Genomic DNA, 21,951 nt, shown 5'->3' with positions numbered 1-21,951 from the left:
ACATCCAGCACTTAACCTCCAAACTTCTGTTGATCGGGGCCTTACCCATCCATTCTGGCAATGCTCCCACCCATAATGGACAACTTGCCCAGTGTGGTAGTTGGTCAACAATAACTGTACATCACTTATGAATTTTGCATTACCCTCCTGAAGAACTTATTTTATCTTCTCAAGGAGCAAGAGGTACTAGAAACAGGGAAAAGCAATAGAATGGACAAGGCAGACATACCTACAAAGTGGAGACCCAGCTGAAGAGGCGTCCATGTAAGAAACACTTGTATAGGTACATGGAGAGGCCGGGCTGAGGGGGATACGGGCCAAATGCAAGAAATTGGAACTAGCTGGATGCAAACCGTGATCAGCATGGACTTGATGGATCATGATTGTGTTTACTCATTAAGATCTCAAACATTCTGCAATATACTGTATATAATTGCTTCCAATTGATTCCTCAGAGATCACATGCTTTATAATTTTGTCGTTATTTAAAACTACCTTTCTTTGTGTTTTTAAAAAAGTACTAGGTAATACAAAGAAGATTAATTTTTATGATGTGTCATCTCTAATACATGGTTCTATGTTTCATTTATACCTTTTTGGAATTTCCTTATTACATTAAAGAGACTCATTTATTCTTAGTACATAGAAAATAGAACATTATAGGACAGTACAAGCCCTTTGGCTCTCAATGTTGTGCTGACCTTTTAACCTACTCTAAGATCATTCTAACCTTTCCCTCCTATAGAGCCCTCCATTTTCTATCATCCTTGTGCCTACCTAAGAGATTTTAAATGTCTTTAATGAATCTGTATACACCAGCCCTGGCATTCTATACACCCATCACTTTCTGTGTAAAGAACTTACCTCCGACACCCCCGCATACTTTCCTCCAATCACCTTAAAATTGTGCTGCCTTGTATTATGTTTGTATGTTAAGGTCCAAATAACAATGAGTTGAATGGCTCAGAGAAATCCCACCCCACCCAAAAGCACCCAATTATCACAAGGTTCCCATTATTTATTCCCTTATAATTCTAATATGAAGACTTGAGAAAATGGCCAGCACAATTTCTTAGTCATTGTCTTCTATCAATCAACCGTTCAAAGATCTATCTTTCTCCTTAACTTACTAAGTACATCTACTTTGCAGAAGTGGGAAAAAACTCGAAAGGCACTCTGCAAAAATAGAAGTAATTAAAATAAATCTGAATAAATAACTTCAGAACTGCATGCAGCACTAATGAATTCCTTTGACTAGGTGTAATCAATTGGACCTTGTTATCTTTTTCATTATAATATGCAAATCCTTCGGCTTAAACACTTCAGCTCTAGACCATTTTCAGCAAAATTTCATACGTGCACTCTACTTAATTATTGTATGGATTCTGCTGAACTATGATTATTTCCTTGAAATCCTGTGTAAGTGGCATTCCCTCATTTACAACCCCCTTTAAAACAATTTAAATCTTTTCACAGGTATAAAAAATAGCAATAAACTTCAACTCACCATCATCATACCAATCAATGGATTTCTACACAGAAAGAAATAGTATTAGATTTTCCCTCATTTAGAAAAATAATTGCAGAAAACAATGACAAGATAGAATTTATATGACGCAAGCCACAAAACATAAACAAACAAAAAACAGTGAAATTTACCATAAATATGAACATACTTTGCATTTACTACTATGAGCATTAAGTTACAGTGGAACTTTGATGTAAAATGCACAATATTCATGAATCAAACAATCATAAAAATTGACTTATGATGCTTTAATGGGAATAGGTAATGAAAAATAGATTTATTTATATTACTTACTGTCAATGGTACAACTGTATGCCAGATCACACAAATAAAAACCAAAGTTATACCCCTTGCCATACCGACATATATAACAGTTAGACCTGACCTGTTTGTTGTTTGGCAGTAGTGGCAGCCTTCACTTTATGCTAAAAAAATAAGTTTACTGGACGTTGAATGGTCTGTGTATGGGCACAGGGGAAAGCTGCCACTGGGACACCAAATGAAAATTAATGTTTAATAGTCAGAGTTCCTGCACACTTGCTCCATCCCGATCATTTTTGGTTATTCTCCCTCTTCACAATCCAGTCAATATTCCGACATCAGTTTGCTTGGCAAACTTTCTGTAGATAAGATATTCAAAGTCCAGTTTAGTGCAGCTGCAGGTTTCTTTGAAAATGTGTTTGTTTTAGTTACAGGATTACCCTCTTGTTTTTAAACACATGTACTTCTCCGTTAAAGCATCAGGTACAGAAGTTTCAGCGTCTATTTTTGAAAAAATGTTATTTGCCTATCACATTGTCAAAATGTGAACAAATTTTAGACAGAGAGCTGAAATAAAACAGCAATAGTTAAATATTAATGGAAGTGTAGACACACACAGAACTTCCACAAAATCAATGATATTTCCTTTCCTGTTCAAGCTCTTTGGCCCAGTTTCCAGTCAGGGTGGCTTTATCCTTGTTCTTTATAGTCTCACTCTTCCAACCTCTGAAAGCTGCCTCGTTTCTCTGCACTTCTCTCTGTTGCACCTACTGTCTCCCTGAAATCCTCCACCTAACAACGTTCAAAGTAAATTTATTATTGAACTACTTAGGTACACCATTTACAATTGTGAGCTTCATTTTCTTGCAGGCTTACTCAATAAATCCACATGAGAATAATAACCATAATATGGTTAAGATTCAATGATAGACCACTCCAACTTGGACGTTCAACCAGTGTACAAAAGACAACAAACAGCAAATGCAAAAAGAAAGAAATAATAATAATGAATAAATAAGCAATAAATATTGATAACATGAGCCAAAGAGTCCTTGAAAGTGAGTCCATAAGTTGTGGGAACAGTTCAATAATTGTGCAAGTGAAGTCATCCCCTTTGGTTCAAGAGCCTGATGGTTGAGAGGTAATAACTGTTCCTGAATCTGGAAGTGTGGGTCCTGAGGCTCCTGTTTGCACAGCTATACCACAAGGTTGTGTGCTTGGTCTCCTTGTCTACTCACTTTACAAGATCAAGGAGTGGATTATTAACTTCAGGAGGAGAAAACGAGAGGTCAATGAGCCTCGGTGTTATCATTTTGGAGAATGTGTCTTGCACCCAGCACTTAAGTACAGTTATAAAGAAAGGATGGCAGAATCTTTACTTCCTTAGGAGTTTGCAAGGATTTGGCATGACATCTAAAACTTTGATAAACTTCTATAGATGTATAATGGAGAGTATATTGATTGGCTGCATCACAGCCTGGTCTGGAAACACCAAAGTCCTTAAATGGGAAATGCTCCAAACAGTCACAGGTATGGCCCAGTGCACAATGGTTTTAAGCCTTCCCCACCATTAAGTATATTTAAATAGCTTGTTGTTGCAGGAAAGCAGTGTCAATCATCAGGGACCCTCAGCACCCAGGTCATGCTCTCTTCTTGTGGCTGCCACCAGGAAGAAGGTACAGGAGCCTCAGGACTCATACGATCATCCACTCAAATCTAATCAATAAGCTCCAAGACCTTGTTCTCAATAGCTCCTTGTGCAATTGGATCCTGGATTTCCTCACTTGCAGACTTAGTCAGTTCAGATTGGAAAAAAAATATCTCTTTCATGATCTCCATCAGTACAGGTACACCACAAGGCTGTGTGCTTAGTCCCCTGCTCTACTTAACACTGATGACTGTCTGGCTAGCACAGCTCCAAAGCCATTTTCAAGTCTGCTTCTGACGCCGCTGATATAAGCCGACTCAAAGGTGGTGATGATTTAGGAATGGAGGTTGAAAATCTGGCTAAGTGTCATAACAATCACCTCTTTCTCAACATCAGCAAGACCAAGGAGCTGATAATAGACTTCAGGAGAAGGAAACCAGAGGTCCATGAACCAGTCCTCATTGAAGAATCAGAGGTGGACAGGGTCAGCAACTTTAAATTCCTAGGTGTTATTATTTCGGAGAACATGTTCTGGGCTCAGCACATAAGTGCAATTACTAAGTAAGCACAACGGCATCTCTACATCCTTAGGAGTTGCAGAGATTTAGCATGACACCTAAAACTTTAACAAGCTTCAACAGATGTGTAGTGCAGAGTATATTGACTGGCAGCATCATGGCCTGCTATGGAAACACCAAAGTCCTTGAATGGAAAATCCCACAAAAAGTAGTAGATATGACCCGGTCTATCATGGTAAAGCCCTCCCCACCACTGGGTACACCTACATGAAATGCTGTGACAGAGAAGTAGCATCCATCACCAGAGATCCCCACCACCCAGGACATGTTCTCTTCTCACTGCTACCATCAGGAAGAAGGTACAAGAGTCTCAGGACTCACACCACCAGGTTCAGGAACAGTTATTACCCCTCAGCCATCAGACTCTTGAACCACAGGGTAACTGCACTCAGCTTCACTTGCCCCATCATTGAAATCTTCCCACAAAAATGGACTTACCTTCAAGGACTCTTCAACTCATGCCCTTGATATTTATTATTTATTTATTATTATTTTTTTCCACTTTTTGTATTTGCACAGTTTGTTGTTTTCTGTACTCTGGTTGAACACCCAAGTCATGTGGTCTTTCATTCATTCTCCTATGGTTATTATTTTCTAGGTTAATTATGACCACAAGAAATTGAATCTCAAAGTGACACACATGTACATTTAATTTAAACTTTGAACCTTGATGATCATCCAGTTACCTATGTCCTGCATCTTGGGTGTAATTGCCTCCCTGCATGTCCTGTCTATCAACCCCTCAGCCTCCAGAAAGATCCGAAGTTCATCCAGTTCTAGCTTCAACTCCTTAACATGGTATCTGTTAGAAGCTGCAGCTGGATGCACTTGCAGGTGTAGTCCTTAGAGACACTAGAGGTCTTCCTGCAAGATGAACATTCCACTATCCTGCCTGGCATACCCACCTCTCTAAAATGTGCAATAAGAAAGAGAGACTTATTACTTACTTGGGTCCTGAGCTTCCCATGGAGCATAGGCTGGCAATGAGGTCTCATCTCCAGTGTCCTCTGAAGAAGATTGTACCACTTCTGCAATCCATTGCATCCAGTGGATTGCAGAACAACCATTGTTCTGAGTAGGGGATTTTTACACAGGCTGAAAACTGCATGACACTTTCAATGTCTTTTTCACTAGACTGTATCTGCGTTCAGCAGGCTGGTGGTTTATTAATGACAAGCCATTGAGTTCCATTCTGTACTTACTGCTACAATTTGTAACAGCGTTTTAACCTGAAACATTGACAATGTAGATATATTGAAGCTGTAAAATGTTCCAAAGTAAAAGTTGTGGTAACCTTATTATTTGGAAAATTTATGAATTATATTGATTACAATATATCAAAATAATCAATTACAGGGTATTTCATATTTATATTAACATAGATTTCGATGTTGTATTAGCATGTGTGTAAGAGCATTTTAGTTACTGCATGGCAATGCACCTGTGTAGCTCAGAGGAAACACTAGCAAATATAAATAACCTTCTTCAAGTCCAAGATTAATTGACATTCAACCATACATCGTTACCCATGAATATATCCAAATGAAACAGTGTTCCTTCAGGGCCAAGGTGCAGAACTCAGTACCAACAATCACATACAGCACAAGGCACATATAGGATATAGAATTACAATAGCAGTATAAATACAATCACAAAAAAATAATCTAACGCAAGTCCCTGAGTGCCATGTGATGTAGATTGATGGTGTATGAGATGTTGTCCTGGAGGAGAACGAGCATACAGCAATCTGTTCATTACGTGCCAGGGCAGTTGCGGATGAATGGAATCCAGCTTCTCTTCCTCTGAGTCACCAATGGAAGGCACCGCTGATGGAGGGGCCCATTCCCAACCCGGTCTGGATGCCTGCCACACCCCTCCACCTCCATCATCTCTGGGCAGCTGCAACAAGCGACCCCTTGGCATGAGGGGCAGGCTCACACAGCAACTGAGGCTGTGTAGCTCCCCTGCCGTCAGTATTTCCAATGGATTACTGAACTGGACTTGCAGTGTTCCACATTACCAATGTCCAATAGGGTCTTATGATCACAAGAATAACAGCCAAGACATTCATTTCCACCAGTTGTTGGACCGCCTCCAATATCTTCCTGTAGTGGCTGTAACACAGAGTGCAATAAGTGCAGTTCCATCCCTATCCAGCAAGTCGTTGGTAGGGCAGACCTACAGTACTTGATGTTTGTAATATCCAACAGAGTCTTGAGATTGTGAAAAAGATGTAAAGGACAAACAATTACACTTCTGTTTGGAACCAGAGAGCCTATAATGTCTTTAGTTGTGTAGAGATTTATACTTGATGAAATTCAGCCAAGCAAATGACTATCACATGGTTATTATGATTACAATTATGAGAGATGCCAATTCACTAGGAATCCTTGGCTCACATTTGAGCCAATGAACAAAATCTCTATGTTATTATATGTTACTAACAGGTCAATTTACTCAAGTAGGATGTCAAGGGAGCTTGTGCTGAAGTTGAGACTTGGAATGGAAATCTGAGATATTTTACCCCAGTTATCAATCTAATCATCATTATGTCATCAATAACATTCAATCTTCAGAATTACAGAGGCACAGCCTATTATATAAGTATCATAATATAAAGTGCCAGAATATAGTTTCTATAATCAAAGCAGCACACTGTAAGTTGTAGCAGAATAAGTACTACCTCTTTGAATTAAATGCTATAATTTAATCTTCAGAACAGTTCTGGTCTACTCTAGCAGCAGTGAGTGATTGATATGGTATAGTGCAAATACAAAAATCTTTTGTGTCTCTTTGTGATTGAACCAAGCTGTGTGATTGCTACAGTTTTCTCTTCCAAAGAATTATACTTCAGTTTATTGAGTGTGGTTAGACTCCTTCTCCAAGGTTTCAAAAGGAGATATAGATCAGGCAAAATCTGATTTGTCTTTGAGTTGTCATTTCAGAAGTATATTTGAAGGTATAACCAACTATAGCTCAGTGTATTTACTTTAAACCTTTCCTGAAGTAACAACAAGTAAGATAAAGGCTATCAGGTCTTCACAGTAACAATAATTCATAAAAGAAGCTAAAAAGAAAGACTTGCATTTATATAGCATCTTTCATGATGCCAGGATGTCACAAAGTATTTTACAACACTTTGAAGTCTAGTCACTGTTGAAATGTGAGAAACATGGCAACCAGTTCCCGCAAACAAGTAAGCTCCTACAAGTAACATGGTGATAATGAGCAGAAAGTCTGTCTTAGTGGAACTGCATATATTTCTGAGAAAATGATTTGCTTACATTGAACCAAATGATTTTTGTTGCTTTCCTTTATTTTGATCTAATTGACACAAACTGCACTGTCAAGCAGCTGAGAAAATTGACATATTGCGCTTCTCTTCAGACACAACAGTGTTTTTGCTGCTTAAGTTGTTGGGCTAAGTCACCACAATTGACTACAGTTTCTCCCCTTCTCTAATTGAAAATGTTGGTGAAAGTACACAATGACATTGAATCAAGGCTAAATGGCATGTTTTTATCCTGAGCAACACATACAACATGCTGACAGAACTGACCGGGTCAGGCAGCATCTATGAAAATGAATAAACAGTCGATGATTCAGGCTGAGACCCTTCTTCGGGACTGAGATGGAAGGAGGAAGATGCCACTATAAAAAGTTGGGGTTAGGGGAAGGAGACTAGCTGAAAGGTGATAACTGAAGCTTGGTGGATGGGAAAGGTCAAGGGCTGGAGAAGAAGGAATCCGATAGGAGAGGAAAATGGACCATGGGAGAAAGGAGGAAGGAGAAACCTGGTGGTAGTGATCGGCAATTGAGAAGAAGTAAAATGCCAGAGTGGGGAATTGAGCAAGACAGGAGAGGGAGGGAATTTTTTCCCAGAAGGAAAAATCGATATTCACACCATCGGGTTAGAGGCTACCCAGACTGAATATGAAGTGTTGCTCCTTCACCCAGAAGGTGGCCTCATCTCGGCACAAGAAGAGGCGTGGACCAACATGTTGGAATGGGAATGGGAATTGAATTTAAAATGTTTGGCCATCCTATTTATAAGTTAGTTACTGAGTCACAGAGTTCAACAATGTCTTTCTTCTAGGAACTATTCTAATACTTGTAGTGCAAGTATTACAAGTGCAAGTCTCAATCATTTGAAGAAGAATTGTACAATAAACTCTGGAATTCTATATCATTATTTGTGGAAATTGTCCACTAAGCCTCTGCTGAGAAGTTGATTTACTTTTTCAGCACTTTAGTTCATAGAGCAAATTGTTTATCCTTTATGGAATCATCACATATCTCAATCCAGTGCAGTGGTTCCCAAGCTGGGGTCCATGGACCCCTTGCTTAATGTATTGGTCCATGGCATAAAAAAGGTTGGGAACTCCTGGTCTAGTGGCATCAACTGAAAATAAGGCAACATTGAGATGGTATCAAGTTCATTACCTGCAAGGTCTAAACTCAAAAGGAGAATTTAAGCCCTATCGGATATAGATAGCCACAGATACCCTTACAATAGGGAAGTTATACTGTAACTGCCTAGTCTTCAAGGACTAGCTTACTTCCTATGAAGTCTCTGCCACAAGGTCTAGATGCCAATACTCATTGCTTAAGTGGCAAGCTCCCCCCTTCCTTCTGTGGAGGAGGTACTTCCAGATAACAAAGTAGTTTATTTTTAATGATGCATGATTAAATTTTGACAAATAGCTCTTAACACACATTTAACACTTACAGTGGATTTCTGATTTATATAAGAATTTCAAATTACTAAAGATTTACAAACTACAAAGGATTTCCAAACAGAGATGCAATTCTTATGAACTAAAAAAAAATACCAAAAAGTTGCAGTTGAACAAATCATCCATTGCAGAATCCGAAGGCTGAGGAATGGATTCTATTTCTTGTGTCACCCTGTCTTTCTGTCATTTTCCCTGTTATTCCAAATAATCCTCAATGCTGTCTTAAATTTGTTGCAACTAGTTAACATTATCTGAATGTGATATTTTTCAAATATCTTTGCTGTGACAAAGTAATTTACAAAGACATTCTAAAAGCTTCTGCGGACAGAGATTCCAGACATCTGCAATTGATGCTGCAAGGGTTGAGTACGCAGATATCCTGACCATTGATAGATCATCTATTCCTGTGATCACGTTTGATGTGTTAAGTGACTTAACCCCATTATTTTATGTTTGCTAATGAAGACAAGATAGCTCATGGTCACTTCACTTTGCAAACCATATCTCTCAGCACCAGTCCAGGTGTCCTTTTAACTTCAAAGTGATTATTGTTTGCAATGTACATTAAAAACTGAAGACTGATTTTTGTTTACGAAAAGAAGCTGAGCAGAGAATGTTTGTTTGAAGTTCAACTTCGTCAGACACAACTTTGGCCCTTTGGAAATGTTGTGCTGCTGTGACAGAAAGTTGAAGTTAGGAATAAATCTCTTGAGCCGTGGAAAGTGAGGATCTCACACAACTTGCTCCATCTTTTCACCTGGTTGTCAGCAGTAACAAATCCAATATCTGGTCAGCAGTATCACCAAGAGGATAGTCACCATTTAAGGCCTGCCTTCTTGGCCTTATCGGTTTTGGCCCTGGCTTCAATGGAAATGAAATTTGGGAGAGAGATACACCCGAGATTGAAACAAATGGATGAGTTCTTGATCAGAAGCATTCCAACCATTATTACTTCCATCAAGGAGAAAGTAAAGGAGCCTGAAGGCCCACACACAACATTTTAACAGAGCTTCTTTCCCTCTGTCATCAGATTTCTGAATGGTCCTTGAACCCATGAACATGATCTTGCTAGTCTACTTTTACACTGTTATTTTTTGTAGCTTACAATAATTGTCTTTTTGTGTGGTGGGTGGACACACATCTCTATCAAAGGAGGTGTAAGGCTAGCCTGCAGGTCATTTCTAGGCAAGGTGTAGCACCTGATCAGCCCCCCCATCCCCACCCCAACAATCAGGATTACGTGAAGCCATGGGAGCAGGTGGGTGGATGGTCATGTGGACAGCTGGTGCATATCACATCCTGGTTACGTGACCACTTAGTCCGTCCTGTTCCATTTCAGTGAGCTGAGATTGGAATGGCAGCGATCTGTTGTTCACAAAACATGTGGCTGCTGGGTGGGTGCTGTTTGTGCTGTGCCAGAGGCTGTAAGATGTGAACTGAGGTTGAATCCAATCATTCCATGCCTGAATACAACCAACTGTCCGGTGTTGAAAGGGATAAGTTGCAACGTCTGCCCATGATCCCTTGGCAAGTTAGTGACAAATGTCTCCATGTTCTAAACTAAATGCTGTCTTTTTGCAGACATTCCAGCCTAGGCGCCATTATTCCTTTCTAGTAGCAGATCAATAAATTTCAAAGTTCAAATGAAAGTCTTTATCTAAGTTTCCAGCAGCGGATCTAGTGTGCAACTCATTATTCACAAATTGACACTTTTTCTCCTGGTCTTGCTGTAATGTCCCCAGCCCTTCAACATACGTTCATCCCTCCATTGTGCTGTTGTATAAGTTACACACAGTGTAGATATGAGCTTGGATGCTACTATTGTAAAAATAATCATTGGCTGTATCTTCATCTTCACCAGCTGCTTAGACATGATTCCATAAGACCGTAAGATATAGGAGCAGAATGAGGCCATCGGGCTCACTAAGTCTGCTCTGCCATGTCATCATGGCTGATCCATTTCCCCCACAGCCCCGATCTCCTGCCTTTTCCCCATAACTGTTCATGCCCTGACTAGCGAAGAGCCTCTGTCTGAAAATGCTCTATGATCTGGCCTCCACAGCCACCCTGTGGCAAAAACTCCTCAGATTCACCACTCTGTGGCTAAAGAAATTCATCTTTATCTCTGTTCTAAATGAATATCTCTCTATTCTGAAGCTGCATTCTCTGGTCCTAGATTCCCCTACCATAGGAAACATCCTCTCCACATCCACTCTATTGAGGCCTTTCAACATTTGATAAGTTTCAATGAGATCCTCCCCCCATTCTTCGGAATTCCGGTGAGTACAGGTCCAGAGGCATCAATTGGTTCCTAGATGGTAACCCTTTCATTCCTGGCATCATTCTTATGAACCTCCTCTGAACTCTCTCCAATGTCAACACATCCTTTCTTAGATAAAGGACCCAAAACTGTTCACAATATTCCAACTGAGGCCTCACCAGTGCCTTATACAGTAAATCTTCAGCATTGTTTTTATATTCATCCCTATGTATCTGATCTGGCAGAATAGGGTTAGAAGGTGAGAGAGGAGAGGGAAGAGGAGAACATGTGTGATTATGCCTGCAGTAGTTTTAAGTATTATGACAAGGAAGAGACCATTTGGACCATCAAACCAGTATCAGCCCTTGGAACAATGTGTCAATCCCCCTTCTACTACTATTTCCCAGTAACCTAATTTGTCTCATACACTTGTCAACTCCACTTTGTTTCTCCTGTCAGCTGCCTACAGTGCCTCTAAAAAGTATTCACTCCCCTTGGAAGTTTTCATGTTTTATTGTTTTACACCATTGAATGATTAGCAGTGATTTAATTTGGCTTTTTTGACACTGATCAACAGAAAAAAGACACTTTCATGTCAAAGTGAAAACAGATCTCTACAAAATGATCTAAATTACAAATATAAAACACATGATAATTGACTGCATAAGTACTCACTCCCTTTAAATAATCCACCAAATCATCACTGGTGTAGCCATTTGGTTTTAGAGATCACATAATTTGTTCAATGGAGATCTGTGTAAAGTTGAGGTGTTTCAATTGATTGTAGTAAAAATACACCTGTATCTGGAAGGTCCAACTGCTGGTGAGTCAGTATCCTGGTGAAAACTACACCAGGAAGACAAAAGAACACTCCAAGCAGCTCCGCAAAATGGTTATTGAAAAGCACAAGTCAGGAGATGGATACAAGAAAATTTCCAAGACTCTGGAGCACGGTTAAGTCAATCATCAAGAAATGGAAAGAATACGGCGCAGCTGTAAATCACACTCTCTGTGGAGTGCTCTGATTGAGGGATGTACAGTTCCCATACCAACCAGTCAGATGTAGGAGGTCCAGGGTGGGTGACAGCATGCGGCAGATGTAGTTCATGGCCAGCTTCTCAAAACATTTGGCTATTATTGAGGTGAGTGTGACAGGATGCCAGTCATTCAAACCTCTTACCCTGGTCTTTCTGGACATAGGGACAATGGTGGATGTTTTGAAGCAGGAGGGCTCTCTACACTGGGAGAGGGAGAGATAAAAAATGTCTGTAAACACACCTGCCAGTTGTGCTGCGCACATCCTGAGTACTCACCCTGGGATGCTGTCTAGTCCTGCAGCCTTGTGGCTGTCCACTCGTTGGAAACACCTTACTTCAGTCTCAGAAACTAGAAAGGAAGACTTGCATTTATACAGCATCTTTCAAGATGCCAGAATGTCACAAAATCTGCAACAATACTTTGGAATCTGGGAAATATGCAACCAATCCCAACAAATGGCTTTACCCATTATAGCCAGCAATGGGAGCTGGAACATGTGAGTGTGTCATTCAGTTAGCTCCTGTTGCTTTATTCTGTATGTTACATCCTGCTGAGTGAAGACTGTTGTAGCCAGGAGTCGAAAATTGGGTGGTGTGGGCTTCAAGTGCTCAGTGTGCATGAGTTAAGTTAACTGCACGGTATGATGTGTATGACTGACTGACTAAGACTGTTATTAGTAATAGATAGGTAGTGTATTGACTGAAAAATTGAGTTAGTTGTGTCGTTAGTGATATATACCTTTTGAGTATGCATTCACTGACCTTCCATACTTGTATAAGATTATTATATAATTTTATGCACTGTACCTATGAGCTTAGAGCTATATTCCTGGAAATGATCTCTACAGTACTGTCAGCCAGCACCATCAACTCCTCATGTGCAAGCTAGCTTTACATACTGCAGACCGCTCAAAACATTGGCATCTCTGTAAAAGCATGCACCAATTAACAGTGTGAACAATGTTAGTCATGAACATACCCTATAAAATTGACACCTTGACAACTTATCATGGGTTGATAAGTTTTGCACCATAATCACTTGGGAGCAGGGTGGAGAAAGGCCTCTACCAAAGGAGGTGTAAGGTGCTTCGTCCCTCTGCTAGCCTGCAGGTCACCCTTGCGCAAGACACAGCTCCTGCTTAGCACCTCCTGATCAGGGTCATGTGAAGACATAGGAGCAGATGGAGAATGGCCATAAGAGCAGCTGGTGCAGATCACAGATTCTGGTTATGCGACCTCTGACGCCAGGCAGACAATTTCTGAAGAGTATTGATAACGGCTGGGGTCACCTGTCTTGTAAAGACACTGCCTGAAAGAAGAAAATGGCAAAGCACTTCTGCAGAAAAATTAACTAAGAACAGTCATGGTCACGGAAAGACCATGATCACCCATATCAGACGACATGGCACCTATTGAATGAATGACCATAATCACAATGCCCATTTTAAAAGATTATTTAATTTAAATATTTAATTTTTAAAATGTTTTTTATGAAGAGTGCCCTCACAAAATTTGTTAATCTGTAAAGAAGGATAATCACGATATAGCTTCAAGCTAATTGAACTGAAAATAAAATTGATGCAGGAAATGATCACTCTAAAGATGTTTTGTATCTTATTCATGAAGTACCATCTATGAAAACAACTGCTGTTAACTAACTCTGTACATTTCACATTGGATAATTGGTAAAGGCACTTCTCTGAGGACAGAACTCAATAATTGCATTTTGTCAGTTGTGTATACTAATATTGTACATCACTGCATAAACAGATTACAAAGACATCATTGTATATAAGAAATTCTGTATTTCTGATTTGTTTATTAAAATATGAAATAACATGAGAAGCTTTGTGAGTGTTGTAGATCAAAATTATACTATGGTAGGTCAAAATCAAAGGCACTTAGTAAATGCAATCACAAAAGGAATACGATTCTACTTCCTCATAACGATGAACAGTATTAGAGGAATACGTAATTAATGATAATGAAAATCAGAGTTGATATTAAGATGGTAGAAATGATCTTATTGTCATTGTGGTAACGACGCATTTTAATGTCCTTAATGCAGTTTCTCCAGAAATAATGTATATTTAAATACCAATGTCAAACTTCCTTTTATTCTCTACAACGATCCTCAGAGTTAAACAAACTTAGGTAGCTCGTGCTTTAATCCATTTAAGGAATGTGGTGACACGAACGTAAACACCAGGTTTGTACTTCACTCCACACCGATCGCCCCAGCTCACTATTCCATAGACCTGGTAGCGCCCATTCTTCATACAGGTCAGTGGTCCTCCAGAGTCACCCTGAATGTGAAAGAGCAGGTGTCCAGTTTATAATGGATTAGCAATGACTTTCATTTAATCCTTTGATACTGAAGGAAAATCATCAGTAAGTTTTCAAATTACTGAAACTTTAAAATTTAGTACGCTGTGTGGTTTGTTAATTGAAAGATGGCAGAAAAGAACTCTGGCTCTTATGCCCTCTTTGTGTGATAACTGTATGTCAAGAGGTTCAGTTGTTTTTCAGACCAAACATCAGATTGGGGAAGAAGTGTGATCTAAGTGACTTTGACTGTGGAATGATTGCTGATGCCAGATGAGGTGGTTTGAGTATCTCTGAAGCTGCTGATCTCTCCTAGGAATTTCGCACACAACACTTTCTAGACTTTATGGAAAGTCGTTTGAAAAACAAAAAAAAATCCAGTGATTGTCAATTCGGTGGGTGAAAACACCTTGTTAATAACCTATAATGAGAGAGGTCAGAAGACACTGACCTGACCGGTTCAAGCTGATAGGAAGGCAACAGTACCTCAAAAAGCTACCTGTTACAACAGTGGTGTGCAGAAGATAACTCTGAATGTACTGCACAGCAAACCTTGAAGCTAATGGACATTGAAGCCAGCAGAGGACCATGAGCAATACACAGTGGCTACTTTATTGAATATAGGATGAACCTAATGAAGTGGCTACTGAATGTATGTTGACTTTTAACTATTGAAAAATCCTTCTCCAAATGCTAATCCATTTTTATTTCAGATTCTTGTTATTAAAACCTCCCCATAAATTAAGTTTCATATCTGCATGTGGTATTGCTACACACTTGTGCAGCAAATGCCTCTCCCAAACCTTTCTTAAACTTGACCATTTTACTGACTCTTGTGAAAGAATGAGCTTGCAACTTCTTTAATTTTCACCTCTTCTTTATTAATCTAGCAGTAGCGAACATTTTTGATGTTCAGCGCAACATCTTATCCCCTATCAGTACTATTTAAATTACTATGAAATTGGTAGAACTGTCAGCTTGTAATGACTAACATCATATGTACCTCTAGTACTTTTTGCATTTCCTATGCCTCAGTAAGTAGGTCCACAATAGATCCATTCCATTGTCAATGCTATTTTATAGATCCCTAACAGATCCATTCCATTGTCAATGCTATTTTATAGATCCCTAACAGATCTATTACATTGTCAATGCTATTTTATAGATCCCTAATAGATCCATTCCTCTTGTGCCAAAATGAGGTCACCCTCAGGGTGGAGGAGCAACACTTCATGTTCTGTCTGTGTAGCCTCCAACCTGATGGCATGAATTTGATTTCTTCTGCAAATAATCAATCCCCCCCCCTTCTTCTATTTCCCACTTTGACTTTTTACGTCTTTTCACCTGCCTATTACTTCCCCAGGAGTCTCCCCCTCGCCCCACTCCTTCTCATTCTCCTATGGTCCACTCTGCTCTCCTATCAGATTTCCTCTTCTTCAGCCCTTCATCTTTCCCGCTTGTCACCTTGCAGCAAGCCTTCTACTCCTCCCACCATCTTTTTATTCTGGTAAGTTACCTGGTATCTTCCATCTTCCTTCTCAGTCCTGAAGAAGGGTCTTGGCCTGAAATGTCAACTTTCTATTCATTTCCACAGATGCTGCCTGACCCGCTGGGTTCCTCCAGTATTTGTTGGTGTTGTATTAGATCCACTCTATTTTATAGATCCCTAATAGACCCATTCCATTGTTAAGGTTACTTTACTATTTTCATTGTTATGAAGGTATATTAATTCCACTAAGATCTTCTGCCAGTCCCTTGTTGTGTCCTGCAGTCTACTTTTCAGATTGCCTCTGTCCTTTTTATATTCCACTTGAGTTCCTACATTATCATCAACATTACATTTGTCATGTTCTCTTTTTCCATTTTATTTTGCCCTGAATGGCCAGGAGATTCGTCATTAATCAGCTGAATGGATTATATTTTACTGATTGAGAGCTGAATTTCCAAAATCCAGTTTCATTGAAGTTAATGGAATTAATTTTGGAAGCCAGCTGCAATATTGCTGCTCCTGTTTATTGAAATTTGCAAACTGAATGAAGATGCACTACTAGACATTTACTTCTTTCTCTTCCCTGCCAATACCACAATCTGCGCACTACCATTTTATCCTGAAGGCCTCTCACTTCCCATGATACTTTTGTTTTTGAATTCTTGTCACCTGGAACAAAGCAACTTCCAAGCCATTGCAATTAATATTCCTCCAGGTAAATATTTCCATCTTTGAATATTCTTTGCCTTTTCTGATAACTGTTCAAACTCAATATTATGAACCCTGCTCAATTATATTTCAGACCTCTCTACACAGGGGTGACCTTCTAGATGCAATGGACCCTTATCATTAACTGAGGAATCTGTGGATCCCAGGTTGAGAATCCCTGTATGTATAGATTTAAAACCCTTTCATTAAGAATAGGAACTGAACGCGTTACTTAAAATTGCCCTTCCTAATGTATTTCAAGAATTTCATGCAAGTTTTCACTGTTAGAATATTACGATTCCAATCTCCCATTATCACCATTATTGTTCTTACATTTTTAGTCATTACCCTATAAATTAGATTATCCACCTCCTTTCCTATTCCACTACTTCCAGAGCAAGCAGTATAAAAAACTCCCCCATTTTTCCCTTGTGTTTAGATTACATGTTTCCTTAAGGTTGTTATAGCTGGGGGGTGGTAATGAGGATGTGCCCACTACATAATTTAGTGCTCCCAATGGTGTGCATCTCAAATAGTCTCTGACAACCATGACCAGCCCCTGACCTTCATGTGTGGCTTAGCTAATAAGCCATTTCTACTGACAGGAGAAGAGGAAAAAGTGGGTTACTGGCACCTTAAAACTAATCACTACAAGCAGAGGGAGCTCATCAATTGTGGTTGGCAACTCATCTAGATGAAGGAAAACTGAGCTCAAACCTCCTCAGCCTTATGGCTATAACCACTCATGAGTGTGGTGAACTACATATACCTGCCTGGACACGCCCCCCCCACCCCCCTGCTGACTGCTCCTGTGGCTCCTCCCACGGACCCCTGTATAAAGGCGATTGGAGGCACTGCTCCTCCCTCAGTCTCCAGGATGTTGTGTGGTGCTCTCTTGCTGCTAATAAAAGCCTATCGTTTGCCACCCGTCTCCGAGAGTTATTGATGGTGCATCAGTGAGGAAGGCTGCAGGAGGGAATCCTGAGGGAAAAATGCAGAGTTCCCAAGGCCATCTTACACTGAGTTCAGTGCTGACCTGGCAACTCCTGTGACGGCGCTGGTTGCTAAACTGTGTCGGTCTCTGCCATTCCTTTGGATTCATCAGCTGTGTGGAGAGAGGGAGCCTGCTACATGGGCAACAGCTCGCTGTCCTCCATATCCCACTGCCTAACTTGCCTATCATGTAGACAGCTAGGATGCAACATCCATGGTCAACCCTGACAGATGGAGGACCTCACATTAGATTACAGTATGTACTTCCAGTAATCTAATTTGTTCTACCCTGTTCCTTTATACCTCTTTATCAGCTCCATATATTTGAAGGAATTTTATCTCCCAAAACAAGTGAGATTGTGAACATTCTTTTAAAATATCTTGCAACCCAATGTATTTTGAATTCTCCCATTTCCCATTTTGCCAGTAGTGGAATAACCCACTCGTGTGAGGGAAAAATTTTGATCAAGTTTCTTTTCCTCAAATGTTATGTTTTACACATTTACTGTTCTGGGCCCTTTGGTCCTCTACAGAGAGTCGCAGAGCGTTGGGCTTCTGGGTTTCTTGAGCACCCGTATTGAATAATTTTATAAATATTTAATGAGAGTCATTAAGCTGGCTTCTGTTTAATCTTGTCAAGTTAATTGTGACTGGCACAGGGTTTCCACGTTCTATGATTATTTAAAATGGACTATCATTTGGCACTGCTCACGGAGTCTTCTTGTGGAGAATTATTTGTCTCGCAGTGCTGCTTGGTCGTGCCTTCGATGCTCTGTTGGTATTCCTGTGTATAACCTTTTGTTTCCTTCTCTACAAGGGAGTCTACCACTCTTCTCCACTTGGGTTGAGTCGCTGCCAGAGAGCACTGTGACCCAGTCTGCCGTACCCCCGCACCTGTGTTCAGCCCTGTTGGCAACCATTGTGACATTAAATCTAGTTCGCTTAATTTGCCAACCTCCAGAAACTCAGAAATTAGGAGGGGGCTGGGATTTCTGTGTAGAAGCTGTAGAGGTACTACCAACATTGCCAGAAGTTTCAGGAGAGATTTGCCCTAAGATAATCAAATGACTTCCATCGGAGATCAGTCCACTTTGCAACCTCATAGCCACTCTTATGATTACCGACCTTTCATTCCCATTAAAACTTGCCACCCTTTTGTTCTATGCCTTTGATATCCACCGGATAACCAAGATCAATTTCCATTCCTCCGCCAACCCCCATTTACCCATCATTATCTCCTCCCCAGAAGTGGAAAACCTGCAGTACTGTGCAAAAGTCTCAGGCACATATATATAGCAAGGGCGCCCAAGACTTTTGCACAGTACTGTAGTAATTTTATACATTACACTGAACTGCTGCTGCAAAAAACAAATTTCATGACATAAATCTGATTCTGATACGGGTCTCTATTGTGAACTGAGAGTGGGAAGGGGACAGGGAGAGGGGAATGATGGTTGGGAAAAGGGGAAGGAGCGGGAAGCACCTGAGAGACATGGTATAATCATCAACAAACCACTTGGTGACCTAAGGCTGGGCTTGTCTGCACTGACACCCCAGCACTCCTTCTCCATCACCCCTCATGCAGCGCTCCACCCTCACCATTCCCTTCATTCCCGTCAGCTTTACAAACTTGCCCTCTGCTCCATGTTGACAAACACAGTACTGTGCAAAAGTCTTAGGCACCCTAACTTTATGTGTGTAAGTCTTCTGCACGGTATTGTAGTTTGTCCTAGCCTGTAAGCCTTTTTCCACCCAATGAGTGTGGATTACCAGGTACAAGATTTATGTATTTAGAGATACAGTGTGGAACAGGCCCTTCTGACCCAATGGGATGTGCCACCAGTGATCGACCTGCTCACAGGACAATTTACAATGAACAATTAATGTCCTAACCGGTACTTCCTTGGACTTTGTGGGAAACCAGTGCCTGGAGGAAACCCACATGGTCACTGGAAGAACATACGAGCTTTCTTACAGATGGTGTCAGAATTGAACTCCAAACTCTGACACTCAAGCTGTAATCGTTCTGTGCTAACTGCTACGCTTCTGTGGTGCTACGGTTCTTCCAGGTCAGCTGAAATTTCAAAATGACAAATACAGAGGCAAGTAATTTTCTAATCTTCCTTTTTAAACCTAGTCTCTGAGATTGCTATTACATTATATACGACATGTATACAGCTTACACAAAATGCTGGAGGAACTCAGCATTTTGTGAATAAACAGTTGACGTTTTGGGCCAAGACCCTTCTTCTGGATTGAGAAAGAAGGGGAAAGGTTCTTGTCTCCTATCTGATTCTTCCTTCTCCAGTCCTTGACCTTTTCCACCCACATGGCTTCACCTATCACCTTCCAGCTAGTCTCTTTCTCCTCACACCACCTTTTCATTCTAGTGTCTTCCCCCTTCCTTCTCAATCTTGATGAAAGGCCTCGGCCTGAAACATCAACTGTTCATTCTTTTCCATAGATGCTGCTTGACCTGTTGAGTTTCTTCAGCATTTTATGTGTTGTTTTGGATTTCCAGCATCTACAGACTTTGTCATGTTTATGTATACAGCCCACCAAAGTTATTCAACATGCACAGTGCCATTTCAGACTGTTCTCATGATAATGTGACCTCTCTTCTCTTTCTGATCTTCTGGATTATTCTTTCAGCTCGACACATACTCGCCTTTTCCAGGCCTTTTTTTTTACCCCTTTCTGCTTCACTCCATGGATCAATTTAAACCAAATTACCCCACAGTAGTAACTAGCCCACTCTGTGAAGACAGAACCCTGCTACGGTGCAATTGCTCCATCAGTTTTATTCAGAGCTTCACACAGCATGGAAAAATGTCCTTCTGCCCATCTTGAACAAGATCTCCATCCACACACAAGGGATTCTGCAGACGCTGGAAATATTGAGCAACACACACAAAATGCTGGAGGAGCTCATCAGGTCAGGCAGCATCTATGGAGGGACATAAGCAATCAATGGCTTGGGCCAAGACCTTTCATCAGTTTTGGAAAGTAAGGGGGCAGAAGCCAGAATAAGAAGGTGGAAGGAGGCGAAGTAGTGCAAGCTGGCAAGTGATGTGAGACCTGCTGAGAGGGAAGGTGGATTTGTGGGGGGTGCGGGCACAAAGCAAGTATCTGAGAAGGGATAGGTGGAAGAGGTAAAGGGCCAAAGAAGAAGAAATCTGATTGGAGACAACAGTGGACCACTGAAGGAAGAGGGGATCCAGCGAGAGCTGGTGGGCAGGTGAGGAGTGGATCAGGTGTGAGATGGTAACTGGAATGGAGAGTGGAAAAAGAGGGAGGGAGGGACGGAGCAGAAACTACAGGAAGCTGAACTTAATACCTTCAGTTTGGAGGTTACCCAGAAGGAATATGTGGAGTTAAATATAAGTTTGGCCTCATCGTGGCAGTAGGGGAGGTCAAGGACAGATGGGGGGTGCATTAGCATAGTGGTTAGCACAAGGCTTTACAGAAACCGTAAACTACAAGAATCAGTTTTGATACCATGAAAATCTCACTCCTTCTTACACCATTTCTGTTGATCGACTTTGATCTAAGTGAGAAATTTTTCCACAGTGGAAGCAGGTTTCACAAACAAAAGCACAGCTATCGCCAACCTGACATGAGTCCACACTTCCATCCAGACTTCCTGCACAAAACATAGTGTGATTGATGGCAGTTCCATACGACTCCGGGTCTTTACAGCGCTGATCGCCTATCACTCGCACCTTGGTGTGCAATAACTGATTGGATGATGCCTCTGTACAAACAGTAATAAATGAAAAATGGTATTAAATTCTCTGAGTACCAATTTAGGACAATGCACTCAGGGTCTAGATTATATACATACATATTTTGCGTGATTGTATTTTACTGATATCCTATATGTGCTTGCTATCTTGTATGTGAAAGGACTAGGCCTTGAGCTGCAGAGGTGTTACCTGTTGTAGCTGCCAGGGAGAGGCGTTGGGGTGGTGCCACCAGCTGGAATTGGTGCTGACACCGCCCCTCCCCCCATTGTTTACTCGGCAAAAGATGAACTGTGTTGTAGTCATCTTCAGGATTTGGCGACTTTGGATGGCTTGAGTTTGTTCTCTTTTATCGAGTGACTGTATATTTCTATCTTATGCATGCTACGTGTGCTTTGTACTGTGTATGACTGTTGGTACTGTGCTTTGCCCTTGACCCCATAGTAACGCTGCCTAGTTTGGCTCTATTCGCGAGTATTCATGTATGGTTCAATGACAATTAAACTTGAATTGAATCGAAATGAATATATTTCTAAATATACTGATCTGGAGTTACAGATCAGTTATACTGATCTGGGTTGGTTCTTTGCGGGAATGGGTTCCGCTATCAGGGTTTCATAGCTGGCTGTTTTTCGGCACGCCAAG

At 40.7% G+C, this 21,951-nt stretch overlaps 2 protein-coding genes across 2 annotated transcripts in view; both read right to left on the bottom strand.

The window, feature by feature from the left end:
- Positions 1–1,891, bottom strand: part of LOC132379794 (hyaluronan-binding protein 2-like) — a 56,130-nt gene extending 54,239 nt beyond the window's left edge. Inside the window, exons 1-2 of the mRNA XM_059948077.1 lie at positions 1,823–1,891; positions 1,508–1,532 (exon numbers count right to left, since the gene is read on the bottom strand). Of these exons, the coding sequence (XP_059804060.1) occupies positions 1,508–1,532; positions 1,823–1,885 (88 nt within the window). The 5' untranslated portion in view covers positions 1,886–1,891. The remainder of the gene's footprint in view (positions 1–1,507; positions 1,533–1,822) is intronic.
- Positions 1,892–14,198: 12,307 nt separating this feature from the next.
- Positions 14,199–21,951, bottom strand: part of LOC132379714 (hyaluronan-binding protein 2-like) — a 69,513-nt gene continuing 61,760 nt past the window's right edge. The window contains exons 13-14 of the mRNA XM_059948004.1: positions 21,175–21,317; positions 14,199–14,354 (exon numbers count right to left, since the gene is read on the bottom strand). Of these exons, the coding sequence (XP_059803987.1) occupies positions 14,199–14,354; positions 21,175–21,317 (299 nt within the window). The remainder of the gene's footprint in view (positions 14,355–21,174; positions 21,318–21,951) is intronic.

Source organism: Hypanus sabinus, chromosome 22, assembly GCF_030144855.1.
Source record: "Hypanus sabinus isolate sHypSab1 chromosome 22, sHypSab1.hap1, whole genome shotgun sequence".
Lineage (NCBI taxonomy): Eukaryota > Metazoa > Chordata > Chondrichthyes > Myliobatiformes > Dasyatidae > Hypanus > Hypanus sabinus.
Note: the sequence above shows the minus strand (reverse complement) of the source record. Positions and strands in the feature narration are given on the sequence as shown.